The sequence below is a fragment of the Strongylocentrotus purpuratus genome, unplaced genomic scaffold (genome assembly GCF_000002235.5).
Source record: "Strongylocentrotus purpuratus isolate Spur 01 unplaced genomic scaffold, Spur_5.0 spur5_scaffold_6, whole genome shotgun sequence".
In the NCBI taxonomy this organism is placed as follows: Eukaryota; Metazoa; Echinodermata; class Echinoidea; order Camarodonta; family Strongylocentrotidae; genus Strongylocentrotus; species Strongylocentrotus purpuratus.
The window spans coordinates 3,229,473-3,252,336 of record NW_022145612.1 but is presented as its reverse complement, the minus strand read 5'-3'; the positions used below and the strand labels follow the sequence as shown (position 1 = coordinate 3,252,336).

The 22,864-nt window shown below is 36.4% G+C and overlaps 2 protein-coding genes across 5 annotated transcripts in view; one reads left to right on the top strand and one right to left on the bottom strand.

Annotated features, from left to right (window-relative positions):
- Nucleotides 1-825: 825 nt before the first annotated feature.
- LOC373404 (P3A2 protein) lies at nucleotides 826-16,385 on the top strand. Of its 3 annotated transcripts, none has more exons than XM_011676475.2 (9): nucleotides 826-979; nucleotides 5,482-5,615; nucleotides 6,827-6,941; nucleotides 7,716-7,842; nucleotides 9,951-10,259; nucleotides 11,336-11,590; nucleotides 12,236-12,382; nucleotides 13,199-13,316; nucleotides 13,961-16,383. In XM_011676475.2, exons 2-9 carry the CDS (start codon nucleotides 5,501-5,503, stop codon nucleotides 14,164-14,166), a joined length of 1,392 nt encoding a protein of 463 aa, XP_011674777.1. In that variant the 5' UTR covers nucleotides 826-979; nucleotides 5,482-5,500; the 3' UTR covers nucleotides 14,167-16,383.
- An 874-nt stretch (nucleotides 16,386-17,259) lies between these two features.
- Nucleotides 17,260-22,864, bottom strand: part of LOC592592 (S-adenosylhomocysteine hydrolase-like protein 1) — a 35,185-nt gene continuing 29,580 nt past the window's right edge. For both annotated transcript variants that reach the window (XM_031000569.1, XM_031000568.1), the window contains exons 12-13: nucleotides 22,444-22,564; nucleotides 17,260-21,088 (exon numbers count right to left, since the gene is read on the bottom strand). In XM_031000569.1, coding sequence (XP_030856429.1) covers nucleotides 21,082-21,088; nucleotides 22,444-22,564 — 128 coding nt within the window. In that variant the 3' untranslated portion in view covers nucleotides 17,260-21,081. The remainder of the gene's footprint in view (nucleotides 21,089-22,443; nucleotides 22,565-22,864) is intronic.

Here is a 22,864-nt window from a genome sequence, read left to right as displayed (position 1 = left end):
GGGGGTAAGAGTCTGAGAGAGGAGGGGTGAGAGTAAAAGAGAGAAAAGTTTGAAGTCGATGAGATATTTCTCGAAATTTCACCTTCCTAAAATATCTGCAAAAATAAATCAGAGTTCGAGAACGGTACAACGAACCGTCTTCTTTCTCTAATAATTTAAGGAAACGTCGACGGTAAACTGACTTCAGTCAATGATGGGTACAACCAGGCGCGTACACAGGGGGGGGGGGGGGGGGGGTTGGGGGGGTTAAACCCCCCCCCTTTGGTAATTTTTTGTGTGTAAACCCCCCCTAAATTTCCCTAAACCCCCCCCCCCCTTAATTAAAAAAAAAAAAAAAAAAATTCCCATGGCCGACCTCAAAAAGATGACCTTACCCCCCCCCCCAACGGAGCAAAATGTCAAATTTTCAAATTTCGATACCCAAAAAAAAAAAAAAAGTGTCCTCTTTGTTTTTAAAAAATATTGCTGATACTTTAACCATGAGCGGTTTAAGAAGATTTTTTTATAGGGTGGGCGGGGCTTTTTAGAGGCTTGGGTGTCATTGTTTTGGGGAACTTGAAGGAATTTGGAAAGTCGTAACCCCCCACCCCCCCCCCCCCCTAGAACCACTATTGCCACTAAAAAACGTTCCGAGTAATCCGGATAAAAGTTGGTAGCAGACATGTCTACAATGCACTTTGCCAATCGACCCATGCACCCCACCGGCACAGAGTACCCACCCCAGCACTCGAACCGGTTTTTCAGAGTGCATGCAGCTCGCAGCGCAGGCAGGCGATCGAAGCGCATATCGCTGTACAACATACACTTCAATATTGCGCATAATGCATTGCCTGTACTGTACTAGCTAGCTACACACACGTACGCACCTCACACGTACACGTTCATTATGCTCAGTAGTCGTTGTTTTTCGAACGGTGTGCGCATGTGAAAATCATCACAGAGGACAAATATTTGGACCGTTTTTCTCGCTATTCATTTGGTATGTCAGCTATTTCAATGCTACAGTGATTATCATTAATTATCATGCTTTTCTTGTGTGTAATTCTTAATATTTTCAGTAATTGAATAAGTGTGTTATTTGTAAGGAATCGCAATGAAACTTCATTTTTTTGTCTTCATTCAGGATCTGCGCAGTCGCAATATCCGCCATTTTGGTCTCGAACTTGCCGTGCTTTGCATTGTCGAGGCTGAAATTAGCATTTTTTTGTATGAAATGAATGATGGAGCTTCACTCGTGTCAATTTTTGCCTCCTTTTAAAGGGTTAAATGTCGTGAATACTCTGAAAGCTTGCCGCGCCTAATGAAATTTAAAAGGTCTAACAATGCCTCTCCGGTCTCGGTGTAACGTTTCAGAAAACTCGGAAGTTTGATCGACAACGATTTAGAAAAAGCACTTGGCGTTTCCCCAAATCCGCGCTTTAAACCTCATATATTCAGATAATTGTTAGTTAATGGCACTAGATGATCCATACTATACGAAATCAATTGCCAGTCCGAATTCTGAATGAGAGTGAAGACCACAATTTTATCGGATGGTGGTGATTTGGGTAGATTCGTTTGGTCCTCTCTGTGTAGGTTAATGGTTCGCCAACTGTTATTTGAGTCTGCGCGATGAGACGAGCTGCTCCAACAGCTTTCTGCGCCGGTGCTTCCCCGGCTCTGTCTACTACGCAGTCGCAAGAGATAGAGCTAGAGATATATGTGCTCAGAAAACTTCTGAGCAATATTGTTGAAAGAACTTTTGTATTTTTGTATACCGGACAGCACGTGCTCCGATCCGAGCTCGAGCTCCCATCCATTCCCATCGCGATTTCTTCTTTCTAAATTATCAATGGGGAAAAAGATAATCTTTAGATAAAGATCTTGCCAGTAATTATTATGGGCATATCCTGATAGGCCTATGGCCATTTTTTGGCATTACATTGGCATCCTCTTGATCCGGTATGGAGATCGATAGGGAGACAAATTGAGCGAGTTATCTGACTTAGATTTGGCCGAATGTATGTAGACTAGACTATGTGGGAATGTCCATCTGTAGTAAAAGTTAACTAGGCCTATCTAGGCCAAGTGCAAAATGGTCGCCGTGATGTAAACGAAGGACACGAATGAACTCATTATGTGGCCAGATAGTCATTACTACTAGACCCTATTACTAGATCTAGTACGTCTACTAGCGAGCAGCTCACTCGGGATGCTAAGGGCTAAGGCTATAGCCAGCCTACTACAACTGTAGTCTACTGTGATGAATGATATGTGACTCATCAGGAGCGTGATCATGGCCAATTGGCCATAGGCCTACGGCAAGTCAAGAGCAAGGCTCAGTCCAGATTGCAGAGGAGATGGAAAGAATCCTCACCAAATATCTTGTCTGGGTAGGCCTAAACAACTTGTCCCAGAGGCAAGCCCGTTTTTAAATTATAGTAACAAACTAGATCTAGGCCTAGACCTATAAAGGATTAAAGACACATTTTTTAAATATACAAATGTAGTTATAAGTTATCTTCTGGACTTGAGAGTTGAGATGGTTTATTTGCTAGTAAAAAGAAAATTTAGTGTGACACTAATTTGTCTTCAATTAATCACGATTCATGTTCACTTAATTTCATGTCTAGGATATTTGGTGATCCATCAATGTTTACACTACCATGTCTAGTGAATAGGAAAGCTAATGTAGACTAATTTACTTCTACTTCTACTTCTATGGTAATACTTATCATCGCCTGTTCAGCATCTAGATGAGGGTAAAGCATATAGAGTTGTTTTATACAGCTCTATTTAGATTTATTTGTAGGTGATATACTAGCCTACAGACATATGTCTAGTTACTGGTACATGTAATATAAGTAGGTAGCAAAAAGTTGGTAAGATTTTAGAGTTTCCAATATAATATATGTAACTTTTACTTTATTTTTACTCCCTGTGTAAGGGTGATGGCCCAGAAACTCTGGTCTGTAACTAAGGCAGTATGAAGTATATGGGACATCTGGTCACCCTGACCTAACGCCCCTGTTAGTGTTACCCCATTATTATGGAATAAATGTTGATGTGAATTGTGAAGTAACATTTTAACATAACCTACAACTGAGACTTCATCTCAACTTTGTCACAAAGACTTACGGTATGCGGGAATATTTGAATAATTGGAGGTGCATTGGGAAATATTGTGCAAAGCGTTATAAAATAGCTACTCGGATATATACACAGGTTGCATGGTGGGACCCAACAGCACTGGTAGTGGTACCAGGGAAAAAATTAATGTTTATTTTTCGGGGGCTACTTTTCAAGCTTGCCTGCATAAAAATAACACTCTAAAATTTGTTTTGCCTTGAACTTTATGCAAATTTACGGGGGCTCTTTTCTGATTTTGGGGCATTTCGGGGGCAAATTCGCTGAGTGGTACACTACACTGATTGTAATATTACTCCAAAAACAAGGGAAAATAGTAAAATACAAACAAAATCTTTGAACAGTATGAGTTTTGGACTGCATGATCTTCCATTTCTTCAAATTCCAATATTTATTATTGTTAGTTAACTCAGTTTATTGACTTCAATCACACAGTTTTAATTACTACATTATTTGTAATATGTTCTTTGAAGTTTGATTAACGATTATATTAACGATCTACATGTTGTACATCAGGCCAGTGCTAGAATTTGCAGCACCTGTTTGGACATCAGGGATCACAAACAACCACTCTGTAAGCATCGAGCGAGTTCAGAGGAGAGCTCTTAGGATTATTACCTACCCTGACTCTAGAACTTATGATGAACTGCAATCTCATCTTGGTGTCTCCTCTCTTAAAGAGAGACGCACATCCCTTTCTCTAAGATTTGCAGAATCACTTCTCCAATCTAAGGTTCATCGACATCTCCTGCCTGAGAGCAGAGTTAATGACTGTAGCCGCATTCTGCGAAATGCACTTGATTTGTCCTTGCCTAAGATGAGAACTACGAGGTACCGAACTTCCCCCATCCCATCTTTCACTCGATCTTTGAATAATAATAAATAGAGGCTTAGGTAATTATCAGTATGTTGTATGTCATGTATATCAGCAATAATATAATTATGTGCAATATTAATTGTCATGATGATTGGCACAGCAGGTTCTTCCATTCATTCATATTTTGATGTTGCATGTACTTTTATCCTTCCTCTCACTCTCTCATCCCTTTTCTCTATCTGAACTTGCCACTTTTCAAATTTCCTTTTCTTCTTCAGTTCTGATCTTTCCTCTCTATTTCTATTTCACTCCCATCCCCTCTCTCTCAGCTCTGTCTCTCTCTCTCTCTCTCTCTCTTTGCTCTCTCTGCCTCTTCCTCCTTATCCCTTTGTCTCTCCTTCCTCCCCTCTGTTTCTCTCTCCCACTTTCTGTCCCTCCCTCCTCTCCACCTCTTTTCTCTTATGATGTTTTACAGTACAACATTCTATAATTATATTTCTATAATTATATGTTATTTTTACTGTGACCAATAACACCTAAGGAATTCCATTTTTTTTTGAAAATAATGATAAATTGAGGCTTAGGTAATTATCAGTATGTTATACATGTATGTCATGTATTTCAGCAATATAATTATGTGCAATATTAACTGCCATGATGATTGGCAAAGCGGGTTCTTCCATTCATTCGTATTTTGATATTGCATGTACTTTTATCTTCCTCTCACTCCCTCATTCCTTTTTTCTATTCGAACTTGCTTCTTTTCAAATTTCCTTTTCTCTTCTTCAGTTCTGGTCTTTCCTCTTTATTCTTTATTTCACTCCCATTCCCTCTCTCTCAGCTCTATGTCTGTCTGTCTCTCTCTCTCTCTGCCTCTTCCTCTTACTCCCTTCATCTCTTCTTCCTCCTCTCTGTTTCTCTCTCTCACTTTCTGTCTCTCCCTCCTCTTCTCCACCTCATTCTCTTCTGATGATGTTTTACAGTACAACATTCTTTAATTATCTGCTATTCTTACTGTAACCAATAATACCTAAGGAATTCCATTGTTCTCAAGTGCAATATGTTTATACATTATACTGTACTCATATCACGCTTGTGATTAGCACACTGCCAAGACTCCGATTGTAATACTATTTAATACTTTTTAATACTTTTTAATACTCAATATTTAATACTCAATACTCAATACTTAATTACAATTTTTCCAATGTTACAGTTAATTGAATTCAAGTATCTGTATACATTTTATTTGTTTATATGTCAACATTTATTCATTTTTGCTAGCAATATTTCATATCTTGTATTTAAAAAAAAAAAAAATTTTGTTTTGTTTTTTTGTTACTACTTTAATGTTTTTAACTTAAAAATGTATTCATTGTTATATATTTGTCCTCATTTACTATGTTATCTTTATGTTTTTGAATGTTTTTTTATATTGATGTAAACTTGCATTTTTAGTCTTCGGACTTGTTGACAAGTAATGAATAAAACCTTATTTGAACTTGAACTTGAAATATGGTTATCATCTTTTTCTTCAGGAGGATATAAAAACTCAATATGATGATCAGTGAAGATATCAGTGAGCCGTCCTCCCCGGACACGCCGTTTGATGATTCAGACTTGCTTAATTCAAGTATGACGGATGATGTCTCTGCACAATTAGCAGCATCTGGTAAGTTCTCCTAAGGTTTTCTTTTTCTTTCTATGCCTCCGCTAATTTTCAAATTTCGATACAAAAAAAAAAAAAAGTGTCCTCTTACCCCCCCCCCCCCCCCCCCCCCCCCCCCACTGAGCGACTTTTCGGTTGGCTGAGCCGTTGCGATTTTTTTTTTGGACTACCAAAAAAAAAAGAAAAAAAGTGTCCGCTTACCCCCCCCCCCCCACTGAGCGACTTTTTGGCCGGCGCGATTTTCAAATTTTCGGGAGCAAAATATTTTGGGCCAGATTTTAAAACCCCCCCTTGAAAAAATCCTGCGTACGCCCCTGAGCCGGAGGCATTAATGTTTTCGGGTTGTCCGCCTGTACGTCCCGTTCTCGTTATCAGAGCGTTATCTCAAGAACCGATTGATGGATTACCACCAAACTTTGGTCAAACTTAGGTCATGTTTGTATTTTGCAGAGCCAATAAACTTATTAGATTTTAGGGTCATGAGGTCAGAGATTAAAGGGCCATAAATGTATGAAAAATAACTTGTAATCACAATATTCTGAAACCTGTTGATGGATTACAATCAAACTAAAAATTGCTTCTGTTGTGGTTTGTAAAATCGCTCTATGGCGGAGGCATCATTTTCGACTGCATGCAGTCGAAGATCCATCTACTTTTGAATAGAATAGAATTTTTTTCAGACAGTAGGTATCAAATTATCAGTTTTCTTTCCCAAGCCTCAAACTTTATCTTAATGGATCTAATGGAAATAAGCAGTCAACACTCCAGTCACTGCTACTTTTTTAAAGTATAGTGAGTACTGATATTCATATGTAGTTAGCAAGTATAATCAGTACATATTGACACAATCAATTTCATTAAGAAATGTTGATTTAAAGTTTAAACCAACATATTGAATTCACTTTTAATTTGAAAGAAAAATCATGATCCCTGCCGGTAATGTAGATGACTATTGAGTAACAGAAGAAAATTTTATCAGCTCATACTTTCATTACTGGTACAGGTATTTTGTTATTTGCATTGACCAAACAGTTAATTTCAGTCTTTTTACCATATTCTCTCACTTTATCAGACATTTGCAGTCCCCCTGTTGATAACAAATAAATTTGTATACCTTTATGTATGAGTTGAGAGACAAAAAACAAGAATTTAGCTGTTATAACAAATATTTGCCATGAGTAATACTTGTGGATGTCATGAATTTGTGTTTTCAGGTCCTATAGGCGTAGCTGCTGCTGCAGCCATAGCAACAGGGAAGAAACGCAAGAGACCGCATTCTTTTGAGACAAATCCTTCCATTCGGCGTCGCCAACAAACAAGATTGATCAGGTTTGTATTTTTTGTAATGTCTTTCATCAAACTATTTATCATGAAACAATTTATCCCCTTTGTCTAAGCTTCTATGTGGACAATTTTCTAAGACTTGCATGAACCAAGGAAGTGTTTTTTTTAAATAATTTCATACAATTAGTTACCTTCTCCACCCACCAGTTATTCAGATAATTTGTAAATGTTTATTGTTAAGTGAAGTTGATGCAATATTTTTTGATTTCAGCAGTCTGCTGAAAGAGAAAGGTTCTTTCAATAATAATAATAGTGGGTTCTTGTTTAGCGCTCATGTCAGTCAGATTTGACCCTCCTGGCACTCCCGATTATTATCATGCAAGACAAGTAATAAACAACTTTATTCTATGAGCAGTTCTAATGATTCTGCCATTTTGACATACAGTGTAGTCCTAGTTTAATAGTAATGACACGCTGCTCAAAATTTTACAGGTGTTTATCAAGGGACTGTGATATCATTTTTTATTTACCATGGATTTTTGAAGAGTTAATTTAAAGAGAGAAATTTTAAGTCTCGATCTTTTTTTGTTTTTGTTTTGTTTGTTACTTTATCTATTTTTGCCATTTTTTTAATCAGACCTTGTAACAGTTAAATGAATGTGCCCATTCAAGCGTGAAAGTTCAAAACTTGATCTCAATTGATTTTGGTAGAGTATTATTTTTCCTTTAATTCGATATACATATTTAATTTAACAGTTAAGAGTGTCTACTTGCATTTTATGCTGAGTGTATTACCTTCATTTATCATCATTATTGTAGGAAGCTGAAAGCAACCATTGATGAGTATGCAACCAGAGTAGGGCAGCAAGCTGTCGTTCTAACCTGTACTCCTGGCAAACATGATGGCAATTTCAAAGTATTTGGTGCTGCTCCCCTGGAAAATATTGTAAGTATTGCATGTTAGTTGTGGAGAAAAAAAGTTTCCATTTCTTTAAAATACCTCTCCGATTAAAAAGCAAATTATAAAGTGGGTACCTATCAATTTAATGATAACAATATTTTGTTTAAATAAAAGTTTTTAATAAGATACTTTGAATGTGTAAAATAATTAAACATACCTCACTTTGCATGATAATATAAAAAGATTTTTTTTTTTATGGGAATTTGAATAGTGCTGTAAATGACTTGTACTCTTTTCACACTTGTTTTGCTTAACCCCGTACTTTGCTTAGCCCCGAACTATCCTTAACCCCGGACTAACTTTTTTTGGCTTTTCTCACTGCAATTCCTTAGCCCCTTATTAGCCATAGCGTGAATATTCATTAATTCGTTCCACTGCGTAGTCCCGGACTATTTTTCGTTTCTGTTCTCATTCATTTGCTTGGCACCGCAATTGCGGAGTTCGCAGGAATTAGCACCACAATTGCGGGGTTAGCCCTGCTATTTAGCAGGGCCAGCTAACCCCGTACTATAGGTGGGGCTAGCCCACTTTGGTAAATATGAGTCTGAACAGAAAGTGGAATAAGCTTAACCACGGACTATAGGTGGGGCTAAGACCCCTCTTTAACCCTACCTATAGGACGGGGTTAAGCAAATTTTTGCCAGTGTGAAAAGAAAGTTGAATAAGCTTAACCCCGGACTATAGGTGGGGCTAAACCCCCCCCTTTAACCCCACCTACAGTATGGGGTCAAGCAACATTTTGCCAGTGTGAAAAGAAAGTGGAATAAGCTTAACCCCGGACTATAGGTGGGGCTAAGATACCCTTTAACCCTATTTAGCCCGGGCTATTTTGAAACTGCATAGCCCAGGGGGGGCTTCTCAGGCCCCCCCCTGTGATCTCGGCCGTGAAACGCCCGATCGCCGCGAAAATTTGCATACATGTCAAGTGAAGTGTATAGAATACTATGGTAATTTCAATTTTTTTGAAAAATTCACTCATTTGCATATTTATGGTAATTTATGCAAATAAGGTCATTAAATTCACATTTTTGCCCATAAATCAGACATTATTCATATTTAAGCATTCTTTCTCACTACATATATTTGTTAGACCATTTGGAATAATAATACAACACAAAAATTTGAAAAACCAGGGTTATTCCTTATGTTATCTATTGTTTTGATAATTTCTTATGTATTTCCTTGTTTTTTTAACTTATGTATTTTATTGTTTTTGTTGTTTTATTTCATTTCCAACTATAATTCAACTATTTTGACCCCAAAATAAACACCTAAAATCTAAACAAGACCAAATAACCAATGTTTTACCTCTTTATTTGAAAAATGAGATTTCCATATGTTTTGTACACAAATCACAAAAATGAGCGATTTTCGGGCTGACATGCGAAGACAAAAGGACACGTGACTTTGTAATGGTAGGTCCGATTTTCGAAAAATTTCTTTCAAAAGTTGCGCAAGACTCGAAAGAAAAAAGTCACAAAATTTCAGTGCAAGATTTTCTTGCGTTAAAAAATTATCGCGAAAAATGTCGAGGGGGGGCTTCTCAAGCCCCCCCCCCCCCCGGGCTAAATAGGGTTAACCCCACCTATAGTACGGGGTTAAGCAAAATATTGCAAGTGTGAAAACAGTAATAGTGTGCGCAAAATCCGCAAATTGTATATTTTATATGACAGCATTTGGGATGGTCAGATAAAATTGACCCTCCCACTTCCCCCTGTGTTTCATCACAATAAAAAAGCTGGGCATTTTCATGAAAAAATATGATTCTAGAGTACCAGTTTGAAGACAAGTTTATACTTGTTTTGTGGAATTGGAAGTTTGGTGAACTACATGTATACATGATGAAATAGGCAGTGAAAATAAATGGTATGGATTCTTCGTTGTGATTATGATATTGGAATTTAGATCTACATGTCGGCAGTGTATATGATGTTATAAAAACTAGTGGATTCTTCTGAGTACTTCATGAGGAAACCTTGCCCTCTCTGATGCATATCTGTCAAATATGTATTTTGAAACTTCCTTAACCAAGCAACTTTCATGATTTTTTAAAAATATTGTATCTTTCGTTTCATTGTTTTCATGACGTTTAGATGAGAAACTTGAAGGGAATAGTCCTACAAGACCTTGACAATGCCTTGGCACAGAGAGCCCCCCAGCCGTCTAATGAGAATTCAGACCTGTATGAGCTACCTCCTCTGGTCATCGATGGCATTCCTACATCAGTCAACAAGATGACCCAAGCCCAGCTAAGGGCATTTATACCTCTCATGCTTAAGTACTCAACGGGAAGAGGGAAGCCAGGATGGGGAAAGGAGAGCTGCAGGCCAGTATGGTGGCCATCTGACCTGCCATGGGCTAATGTGAGAAGTGATGTCAGATCAGAAGATGAAAAGAGAAAGGTAAACAAGAGTATGCATGGAGCTCATTCCATTGGCAGGGTATCAACATTATTAGACCAGCTTACATAGTTCAAATGATCAAACATTTGATCCAGGACATGGGTTGGAAATAGACTAACTAAATTTACTTCATAAAAAAAAAGAAGGTAATAATGGTTAATTTGGTAGAAAACATAGATTTGTGTAGATTAGCAAAGATTTGAGTGTATATGATGTTAACCAAACTAGTGGAACCTTCTGAGTACTTCATGAGGAAAACACTTGCCCTCTCTGATACACCCAAGTTCTGTATGTCCTGTTGATTTTAATGGCTTTTGTATATGTGACCAGGCACCACAAAAACATAAAAAAGATGCATAGTGTGATTTTTAGTTATGACTTAAAGGTGCTTTTGGTCAGGATGGTCAAATTTTACTTGTTAGTATTTCCTGAAAGAATGTACTCTCTTCTATGTAATTCCCAACTTAGCAATCATAAAATAATGTAAAAGTAGTATTTGGGGCATTTTTGTAGCCCTGTTTTTGTCTGATCTTGAGTTTGTTGTAGTAATTTCAATTTCTTTATGACCCTAGCTACACTGCTCTTATTGATCTCCTATTATAACTTCAAAATAGAGTAAGCTGCTGGATTGATACTTAGTCAAAATAAAGAAAAGCATGTACTTAAATTGGCCTGCTAATTTTGAGGACAATTTGATAATCCCTTCACAATTTTTGTATACAGTTTCTAATCCTCTTGTTATCACCTTGCACAGCACCTTGTGAGTCGAGAGTGCCTGAAAAGACTACAGACTTAAAACCCCTGCTAACACCTTTTTTCCTCTTAAGTAACATTCTATAAGACTTGACATTCTTCTCATTTTTAATCGGGTTTGGAACATCCAACTGTGATGAGCTACATGTATATATCATTTGAAAGCTGAGATTCTTTTTTCGAGGCAAACCTATACTTAAAAAAATCATATCTGGTGACTGTTTTGTGCCTGGTGATATATATATTATCTTCAAAAAAATCTAATTCTAGATTGTTCTTTTAGTTAGGACTTAATGTTTGCAACGTATTGTCTACATTTACAGGTTTCATGGACCCACGCTTTGCGTACGATTGTCATCAACTGCTACAAGCATCATGGAAGGGATGACCTCTTGCCAGAGTTTATTGAAGATAAGTGCAAGGAGATAGAGGCCTCTCAAAACCAGGTTGCTTCACTACCGACAGCAACCCTACTACCATCCCATGCTGTGGTACACACAATCAACAACCCTGATGGGACAGTCTCCCTTATCCAGGTTGATACAGGAGCTACTGTAGCAACCCTGGCGGATGTTACGGTAATAATTTCTCTATACCTAATCTTAGAAAATAAAGAGTATTTTAAGAAAAATTAAGATGTCTGGAATAATCTCGGTCAATAAATTGTGATAAAATGAGTTTTATTATCTGAGTCTTCATAATAGATACATTTAGATGTGATAATAATTACAGGATGTTAGTATGTTCGATCAGGTAGCTGACAACTTCATATGCTACAATATCAGATTTGATATTTTGAACATTGGCCAATTTTCAATGCAGGTAATATTGGCATTCCGGTGATTTGAGATGTATATGATGTTAACCAAACTAGTGGAACCTTCTGAGTACTTCATGAGGAAAACACTTGCCCTCTCTGATACATCTGTCAAATACAGTACAAAGAAAGCACTTTTCATACACTATTTAAAAGATTTCTACAATTGTGCATGAAACATGGAGGCAACCATCATTTTAGGAGAAGAGTACCTATTTGGGCTTTAGGGAACCATTGAAGTTGCAGATTTTTAAAATTTTGGAAATAATCTATGAATTAGTAATTGTACATATTTAAATAGCTTACGGAATGAGAAGTTTAGCAGTTTTATTTGCATTCGATATTGATGAGCTAATGTAGTTTTATTGCTAATTTGTCAATATTTACTGTATTTTGCTACCTTCAGCAAGTACAACAGTTAACCAATCTTCAGACTCTTCAGCAAGTAAGACTTCAGCCTCTGCAGATTCAGCATGCACTAGGCAATCAGCAAGCAGAGGCTACACAAGCTGTACAGACTCTGGCTGAGGTAGCTGCTGCACAAGGAGGAGATGTAAGATAATGCCTTATGCGTTTGTGTTTGTGTGTGTTTGGGGTGCAAGTACACATTTCCGTACAATTCTGTGGAAAAACTAAATCACTTGCATAGGAGAATAGAAGTGCTGGCTTGGGGAATATGTAGAGAGAGGGAACAGAGTGAAAGCACAACTTTGCAAGTACATACAAATGTACATGCATCTAGCATAGATGCATGCACTGAAACAGCTGGTCTATTAGTATGGATGTTCCTTGTAATTTTATATACAAACTTGTATCTTATACATCTGTTGGTGTAAAACAGACAGATGATTATGATATGATAGGATTTGATTCTTTTGTGTGGAGGGGGGGGGGGGGGGGTGATATGAGACTGCATTGCCCCTGATATAATCATATGGTGTGTGTTTCTAGGGCAATACAGTGTAATGTCATCCCTCAAAGCCATTCCATATAATGTAAACGCTGTATTAAAAAATATATGAATACAGAAAGTTAGGCCTACTGAAAGTGTATGTGATGATATCCAAACTAGTGGACTCTTCTGAGTACTTCATGAGGAAAACACTTGCCCTCTCTGATACATCTGTCAGATATTAGTACATGTTCAGTTGCAAAGAAATATGAAATGCCTTATTTTCTTTCCTGTCAGCCTTTTGTAGCCTTATTTTTTACATTTCGAGTGAAAATTAAGCCCAATCCAATCTGGGTTCATGTCTGATGTTTAACCGCCTCTAACATTTGCTATTGACACAGTGAGAAATAATATATATCATGTGTTTCTCAGAACGACCATTAAGAGTTGTACATGTATTGTATGTCCCACAATCTGTGCATATATCAGGGCGAGTTGACTGAAGGGCAAACAGTAACCACATTGCCAGAGGGCACTCAACTTGTTCTAGCAAGCGATGGATCGCTCCAAGCTATAAATGATGGCACAGCACAAGGTAAGAATCAAGGCTGCTTTATATTCAACTTATTGTCTGTCAAGAGTCAGAAAGGCATTCATTCTATGCACAAGTCAAGTGTATGAGTTAAGGCTGTTCTCAATATGATTTTTGTTGCAGTTTTTGCATTAAATACAACTTTGTTCTCATCTTGAAATGCTTCCCCCCCCCCCCTCTTTTTAATACATTATATGTACGTGTAACTTCTTTCATACCCTGATTTTGTGACCTACTGGATCAGAAATCTCTGCACATACTGTCACACATGGACTAGTTGAGCAATTTTCTAGAGTTACCAAATAGGAAAGCTTTGTAATTTTGATATGCTTGTAAGATGATATTGAATTGGCAGTGTATATGATGTTAACCAAACTAGTGGATTTTTCTGAGTACTTCATGAAGAAAACTCTTGCCCTCTCTGATACATCTTGTCAAATTATTCAAAGCGATCAGAAGCAAATGATTTGACCAGCTGGATTAGGCACAATCTGCTTAAATATGACATAACATGATCCTCAAATTGGGTCCTTAATCTACATAATATTTGTCATTACTTTAGTGAATGTTCAGTACTTCAGTTGCATACTTAGATATTGTTAATTAATCATTCAAAATAAATCTTTGTTGATTTTCCTATTCTTCAGGTATTGTTATCCCGGCTTCGGTGTACCAGACAGTTGTAGCAGGAGATGGACAGCCCATTCAGATCGCAAATGTGAATATTGCTCAGCAGAGTGGCGGAGGAACCACTATGGCAGCTATTAAGAATGCTGTCATGCAATCCCAGCCAATCCCTTCTCAAGTAGCTACTCTAGTAGTCAATGCAGCATCACATGATCAACATACATAGCACCAATCATCAACACATTGCCCTTCTCAAGGATGGTGGTCTTGAGCTTTCCCACAGGCCCAGGACAAGATTTCAGGAAATGTTGATGCACAATAATTTGTTGTTGAGAGATTGCAGTTTGGCATTGCTCATTCATAACTATATCTTGGCCTTGTCTCATAAATACTTGTGATCAATTCAAATCAGTCAAAACTTGATATTAATAGCAAGCATGTACTAAAGAGATGGAAGTTTGTAAGTCTATGATTGATTGGAGGAATTGCAATCAATCCACATCAATTCATCTCTTTGTAAGGCAGGGCCCATACACCTAACAGATTGACATTGCAGATAGAAACATACAGTCAGCTGGTCTGACTTGTTAGTTTCTTTTCTTTTATCTTTTTTCTGTTTGTTTTGTTTGATGTTTTTGTTCTTATTCATTTCAGTTAGCTTTTGGGGTCGTGAAATTAATATGACATCTCCTTTATTTCAAGACGATCAACAATTTTCAAAATTTCTCTTGCTGATATTGAAAGAGAGGATTGGGTTCTTGCATTGGAGAAATATTTGATCGTCCCCATGCTGTCCAGCTTGTTGAATTTTGTTCTATTTAGATCATGTGTTGTACTTGGTTTTCCAAAACAACAACACATTCTTTTTATATTGAGGTAATGAATATTGTTATATCAGAACCTTAGTCTTAAACTTTGCAGGTGCTGTTAGCAGTTGGGAAAATTCACATTGAGCATCATTTTATTATGTGTGAGGGAACCGCATAATATAACATTTCGTGGCTATCTGTGTGTGATTCAATGTTACAAATATTGGTGTACATTGCTAACAGGAAAGGTGCTTAACTACTGTAAAATTCAAACTTGCATGAATGCATTTTAGGGACCCATTCACAGGAAGCATGGACAGAATGTATAATTACGTTTTGATGGTGAGGGTATATAATTAATGTCCTTCTCATAACATGCACTCCTCTTTATTTCAAATTTTGGTTGCCAACATGATGAGCTGGTTGTATAGTTCACAACATTCAACTCACTTCAATATCAGTATTTGTTTTGCAAAATTTGTAATTTTCCATCCAGGCCACGTTTTTTTAATAAGGGTGTCTGGTAGGATTTGTAGTTGTTCAATAGCATCATGTAAGCACACAAATTGTGTTTTCTTGCCTATACATGTCTATTGTTTAGGGTGCAGTCACTATTCTTATAATTTTTTTTCTATCATCAGGGTTGGGATAAAACTCTATTCTCCCTACTTGATCAGGTTGTATTCTGAATTCACCTTTTTTTAATGCACAACAAGCACTTTGTCACAATGTTTGTGCATGTTAAAGCAAATGAATGCATGGGGAAAAGTTTTTTTTAAATCCCCCCCCCCATCTTTTCCATGATAGGTAGAACAGTAAGACTCGAGAATCTTACTAAAATGGACATATCCATTGTCAAGCTTGGCATGAATTCCCTTTGAATTTCTTGTCGTTATCATTTTTGTGGAATTATTGTTGAAAGAGGGGAATTCGGTTAATTGTTCATTTTGTTAGACTTGCATTTGGCTACTTACATGTGAAGTTCTTCTACCTCACTTGTTTGCATGTATGTAAGATGCTGATTGAAATTCAACAGTACTATGGACTGTTTAACTCAATGCTTACCAAAGAGCATTGTACACTTCATGTAGTAGCCTATAGCAAAGGTGACAGGGAACAAGTGATTTTTCTCAATGGATTCCCATGTTCAAGATTGAAATGTTAAACCATACAGTTTTTTTTGTCCATCCTGCCCATGTGTCAAAAATGTAGAGTGTTATAAGTTTATGACACTCTTCCCATTTTCAAGTTTCTTCTTATAACTGATTCTAGTTTGATATAATTGTTGTCATTTCATGTTTTAGATATGAATATTTTTGAAGCAGATTGACATACATCTAAAGGTTTAAATCATGCTTAATTAAAAATTTGCAACATATTCATCTATTGAATGAATTGCAATGACTTTTGTTTTATTAATTTCAATTTAAACTTAAAACTTATGAAGTATATTTATTTGAGCCTTGGTAAATTTAAGTGTAAATAACTATGAAATATGTATGATATCAGAGTTCTTTTCTATTGGTAAATTCATGATATGCCTGATCCCACTTTGTACAGGTATAGAAGTTTTAAACATTGTACAGTGCTACATGTATTGCTTTTATATGCACAGTAAATTTTGTCAAAACTCATTTTTGTGTGTGTGATTGAGTACTGTGTACTTGCATTTGTCAGTCTGAAAGTGTGTACAGTGCATTCATCAGTACAAAATGTACAGTGATAATGTAAACTAGGGCAACCAAAACTTGCCAGATTGGAGCTTGATATAAATGTTCACTTGTCCAGATATGAAGGTTGACTCTAACATAAACTTGAAATCAAAGCAATCTTTGTAGGCAAGATACGACTATAGAGTGTTCAATCACAATATTCATGTTCGGACAGAGATCAGACATTTTGCCGACTGTAAGATGAAGATGGGCCAAATAAATTTGGTGTTTTGGCATGCCTTACGCCTTGGTTGCTCTATTGGGAGAGGTAGCAAATACTTAAATAGCAACTTTGATGGTGATTATTAAAGGTATAGACAAGTTCTGGTCATGCGATTGCATTGTGAAAGAAACGTTGTGGAATCGATCAAAAATGGTTGATCATCTAGCAAGGTTCTGGAATCATCAAAATGATAGGAAATTTGGCCCAGTCTTGGTAAAGTTGCAAGCACTATACACAGAAAGATGTATATGGGACGACGCGATATCTATCGCGGATAGATGTAACAGTTTACCAAATATATCAATTAGTAGGCAGTTTCCAAGCAAAATTTGTATCATCAAGTCAAAACATTGATTGGTAATAAGAGCTTCCATTTCGTTTTTTGAGAGGGGGGTGTTTCCAAAACTGGTCTATACCTGGAGGAGGATGATGATAGTGAAGGTGATGATAATATACATAAATGAAAGGTGTAAACCAAGAAGAGAACCTAAAATTCTGAGCACAATATTTTGTTTTGATCTTGACGACCAACTTTCCATCAAATGGTTTGATCACAAAGGACACATAAAAACGCCTTTTCTCATTATTCATATTTATTATCGGCAATGATATACCATCTGAAGCAGTCATATATATCTCATATCCAGTAACTGGTAATGCTACATGCATTCTAAACTCCTCATTCATTTCAGATGACAAGATCACAGCTCTACTCCTTGTCATTCAATATTTTTGTTACATACCAGCTGTTACGACTGGAAATATACTAATTTACGCTAAATATAAATTTTGCCAATTCATTAAAGAACATATCCGAATTGAAAAATGAAATGGATGAATTATAAGCCATAGATTACAATAATTTCAAGTATATGCCATTTTAGTGTCTGTCAGAGGAGTATCAGCTCTCTGAAAGCATTGAAAATCAGAAATTATCAACCTAAAAACTTGCTATCGACTTGATGACATTGTCTTATGTGGAGTACCCATATTCACAATAAATTTGCATTGATTAAGTATGGCTCATCAGCTCAGTTATATAGGTGAACCGATCGGTCCACATGTTATGTCGTCACTGTAACTTCTGCAAATTTGAGGCCATTCAATATTATATTCTAAAAATCTTTGGAAAATAAAGGTTTCTTTGGAAAAAATGGAAATTTTAGACAATTGCTAGTATGAATCACTTCAGAAAGAAAATAGTTAATTCTATAATCTGTGTTCCAAACTAAAGAAACACAAGATAAAAAAGTTTGTTTTTCTATATATATATAATTGGAATGTGACCAATCTGACTCCCAATTACAAATCAAGATGGTGGATTCATGGAGGAAGCAAAATAACACAAAGTTGAGTACCATTTAGGCATGTGTGTACTTGGCAAGAAAAAAGAAAGAAGTAAATAAAAGTAATAAACTAAACATCAAAACAAAAATTACGTCTGAAAAGGAGAGCATGTACAAAATTTGAAACTGCATAATTTTAGCTTGGAGCAAATAGAATAGGAATCTGATAGATGTTTATATGATTCAGGCAAGATAATTATCTATGAATATCAGATGAGGCAACATGACAGATGTCAATCCTTGACAGAGTTTGAATGAAAAGATTACTTCTAAATGATTCTTCCAATAGTTTGAGAAATTTATTGCATTTAGGCATGCAGGATCACTATACATGTATTTTTTGTAATATTACAATCATATCCGAACAATAGATACTTTAATTAGAGAAGTTTAATTTAACTCAGCTAATTTGTATCAAGTTTGTATACTTAGGGATGTCCCTAATGATATTAATTATTCATCAGTTGATGTATCGCCAACTTGCCAAACACCTGCAAAACATGCAGGTTAAATTTCCTTCAGTTCAAAACTTTGAAGACAAGACAAAGAAAAATACAATTCTTTTGCTAAAGCCAGAAAGGCATTAATGCTATATCAAATGATTGAAGTAGATGTCCTTCTGGCTCTTAGCAGACTGTTTCATTCTGCTCCTGACTATATGCTACTCAAGATAATCAAAATATACAAAACGGGACTTACACCGTTGCCCTCTGATTCAATCACACATAGCATTACTTTAAGGGTAAACATTACTATGGAAATTAAGTTGCAATTTTTGCCAAAAACACTTCACAAAAACACTTTCATTTTTCTTACCAATAGTCGAATACTAGTATATATCTCATTATTTGGCTACAAGTACATGTAGTATCAAACAATCACTTGCAATACATCAATAAGGTGATACTTTTTTGTGCATAAATTAGATCAAGCCTGACTGATATGACCATCCACATACGGTTAAAACTCAAGGTAACAGTGTGCAGAAGACTTTATACTTCAAGAATTCACAAATTGTCTAAACTCATTATCAAGAATTAATCAAAGAATTTATATCCAAATATGATATCACATTTAGATGTTTGCATCATTTGTATGAGCGAGCTGAATGATCATAAAACAGCATCAAGAAAACTTTCACAATAATGACAATGTAGTTGATACATTTTGAAACTAAATTTTCAATCTGAAAAGTGCATGATGGACACAGTGAAGTGTGTGCCTTAGATTTATAGACTTAATCACATACATGTATGGTTACAATATTTACTACTTACAATAATGAGGGTAATACAACAATCCCTTTAATACGGTAATGCATCCTCATTAGGCAGTCTAACAATACAAACTTATCAATTCCCTCTACCGGTACCTTTTTTTTATGGGGGGAGGGGGTGGTTGTGCTCACTATTTTTTGTCATATGTAGTTGCGACAAGGATTTTTATAATCATGTAAACTCAATATTATACAAAAATGACAGAGAGTAAACATGCAAAGTATTGGCAGTCAACTACTGATTCTAAATATACTAGTGGTGAATTTGATTGTCAATTGGGAACATTTTAATCATAGATCTTGAGTTACACTCCCAACTATTTTGCATACCCTGTTACACACTTGTATACACATGTTTTATAGTTACAGATTAGATTAGCAAGTAATTTATTTTTCAACACTTATGATTGGGATATCTTCAAGTTGCCATAGTAAAACATTAACTGTCATGGTATGTATGGTACATTAGAGAGAGAAATCGCCATGTGCAATAATTATTATGAAGTAGAGGGATAATGAAGTACGGCATTTAATACTAAAAGGGAGAATATTTTAATTGACCCCCAAATGGACTTTAAATTTGATAATCTTCTCTCTTACAGCATGCATTGCTCTCACCATTTTGAAAGGAACAAGATCCATTCAGCCACTTTACTGTGTTTAACATCAATTTAAGGCTACACCATACAGGTGACATTTTTCAAATACCACCAAATACCTCAACCCTACATTGTATATCAGTGAGAATTATATTCACCCTGCAGATAACAATTTAGAGAACTAAATAATACATTTTCAATTTACTATTTGTAATTGATATAACATGACATCATTAGTCGTTACTCTTATTTTGAAGTTTTAGAGTGGCTTTGTACATGCTTCAATACATTACATGATTTAGTAATAAATTCTCTGCAATTAACAAACAAAACAAAAAATCTACCTCTCTAACATTAGCAGATCATTCCTTGTTAATATACAAATCATTTAATAACTGAAATGCACATTTACAGAATTTGTTGTTACAATGTATTGCTTAAGAGTTCATTTTCAATTATACACATTTGTATATCATTATAATGCCACCTACTATTCACACACTTAACCGGACATAAATGGGGGGGGGGGGGGGTAGATGACATAATACACTGTATCACTCTTGTAGGTTCCCTGCCATTCTAAAGGCACGCTCAGATATGACACAGCAAAACCGCTGCGTTTAGTTTTTGTGATGAAGTTGAGTGTAATAAGCTTCACATTTCAGAATCTGATAACACAGGGGTCAATGAATAAGAGCAAGTCCTTTGTTAAAAAGCGTTGTGGCCTTTTTGCAGCGGTTTACAGTGTTATATCTGAACAAGCCTTAATTAATGCATGTAACACAGATATTTAAATTTGTCACTGAATACACACTTCAAACTAGAGTTTCTTCATGCATATAAGTTTGAGAAGACCCAATCCCTTGCACTTGTAACTCTTTATCTAGATCTCTCACGCTAATAAACACATCTTACTCCTCTCTCACACATTATGTCAATATATTTTTACCACATCAAAAATGTTGGACACAATATCATTTCATTTGCAAAATACAACAGCAGAATGTAGACATATATATTTGTAATGGCTCTCTAAATTTTGGTTTTGAGGGATAGGAAAATACTCTATGAAACTATATTCACGTCTGATGAGTAATACTTGTCCGTCGAGGGTTACAATGGCATGGAAGGTAATAGGAAGAGAGCCTCTACACAATCAGTCAGGAGAGGTACCAGTTAATATCTGTAAACAAAAACATTTGATTTTGTCTATTAAAATCTTGATTAAAAATTCTAGTCAAAACTATAAATGGTGAATTTGTGCTTTTAAATTCTATTCAAACTAATACTGGAAATTTCAGGGAAGAATATAATTGTACAGAGTGTAACAAGATTTGTTTCTTTTCTCCTTTTTTCATACATTCAGGAATGTTATTAATAGCTGTGAAGAGTATAAGGAAAAACATACCATGGAATATATTGATTTCTCATATTTGACAGATACAAATTTTAACAGCATACAATATATTCATGTGAATTGGTGTAGAACAAGCATGAAGCACAATGAAGGTGCTTCACATCTTTCAAATTTCTCTATCTTAATTGCCAAAGATTTGAAGTAGAAATGCTTGGTAAGTCTTCCGGGATATTTGTTAATTTCATGTCCCATATCTTACCAAGCATTATGGAATTCTGAACATGAATGGACATTAGAGGTATGACTTGATATCTAATCTGATCCAAGCTTCAGTAGAGATATCACCTTATTACAGACATCAAGCATGCCGAGATCTAGGAGGTGATTGTTTTTAAATATATAGGCAGGGCTCGACACTAACAGGTACCTAAGACCCCGTTCTCACTCACTTCGTTTTAGCGCTCTTCATTTTTAGCGCTCTAACTAAGACCCGCTCCTCAGGAGCGGTTCTTAGGTGAGTGAGAACGCTCAAAGTGGTCCAGGAAGCGGACTTCTGGACCGCTCCAGAAGTCCACCTTCCGAGGTGGTCTTGAGGAGCGGGTCTTATTAAGAGCGCTCCAGAGCGCTCTAACGTGCAAAGTGAACGGAAAGCGTACTTTGAACGGAAGTGACGTTCCGCGCGATGAGCGATCGGGCAGGCACTACACATATACATGTATACGGGACGCGTCGCGAACGGGACATCAGGTGACATAGGGTTTGGATACCGCACGCGAAAAAATTGACCCGCCTACCTGAGCTGCCATAGCAACAAGACCACTTTGACTCATGGAGCGGTTTGAGCCATAAAAACTGCTCGGAGTGTGAACGCTCGCAAACCGTTCCTCAAGACCCGTTCCTCTGGAGCGGTCTGGAGCGTTCTAACTAAGACCACTTTCAAAGTGAGTGAGAACGGGGTCCAAGACACATGGTACATGGTACCCCCAACATTTTGAAGTATTTACAAATGGTTCATGCATACAGACTGTCCAAAGTTCAATCCGGATCGTCCCCCCCCCCCCCCCCCCCAAAAAAAAACAAAACAAAAAAAACAAAAAAAACAAAAAAAAACATTGGTGTGGAGCCCTGGTATAGGACAGGATGGCTTGGATTTGCCCAGCTCTGTTTTATGTGCTACATACCTGTAGTAATTAGGTTTGAATGGACCAGTCTTGTTGAGTCCTAGGTAGCCTGCTTGATCATCACTTAACTCAGTTAGGTGTGCATCAAATGATGGCAGGTGAAGGGTCGCTACATATTCATCTGATGATACAACGTTTGAAAAGATTGTCAAAGTCATGCAAATTTTAAACATTATAGCAGCTATGATCCTTGTTTTGTTTAGTTTTGTTATATAAAATGCAACATACTACTTTGAGCTTAAGTATTATATTGATCATATGCTATTATATTTATTATGTACCAATCATCATAATCATCATAGCCATATAAAACTTTGGACCTTAAAGCAGTTGATTACATATGAAGGGTTTATCACATTTCATTCATGTGAAGAATATATTTAATATTCAATAAGTTATTAATTGCTTAAATGCATGCCAT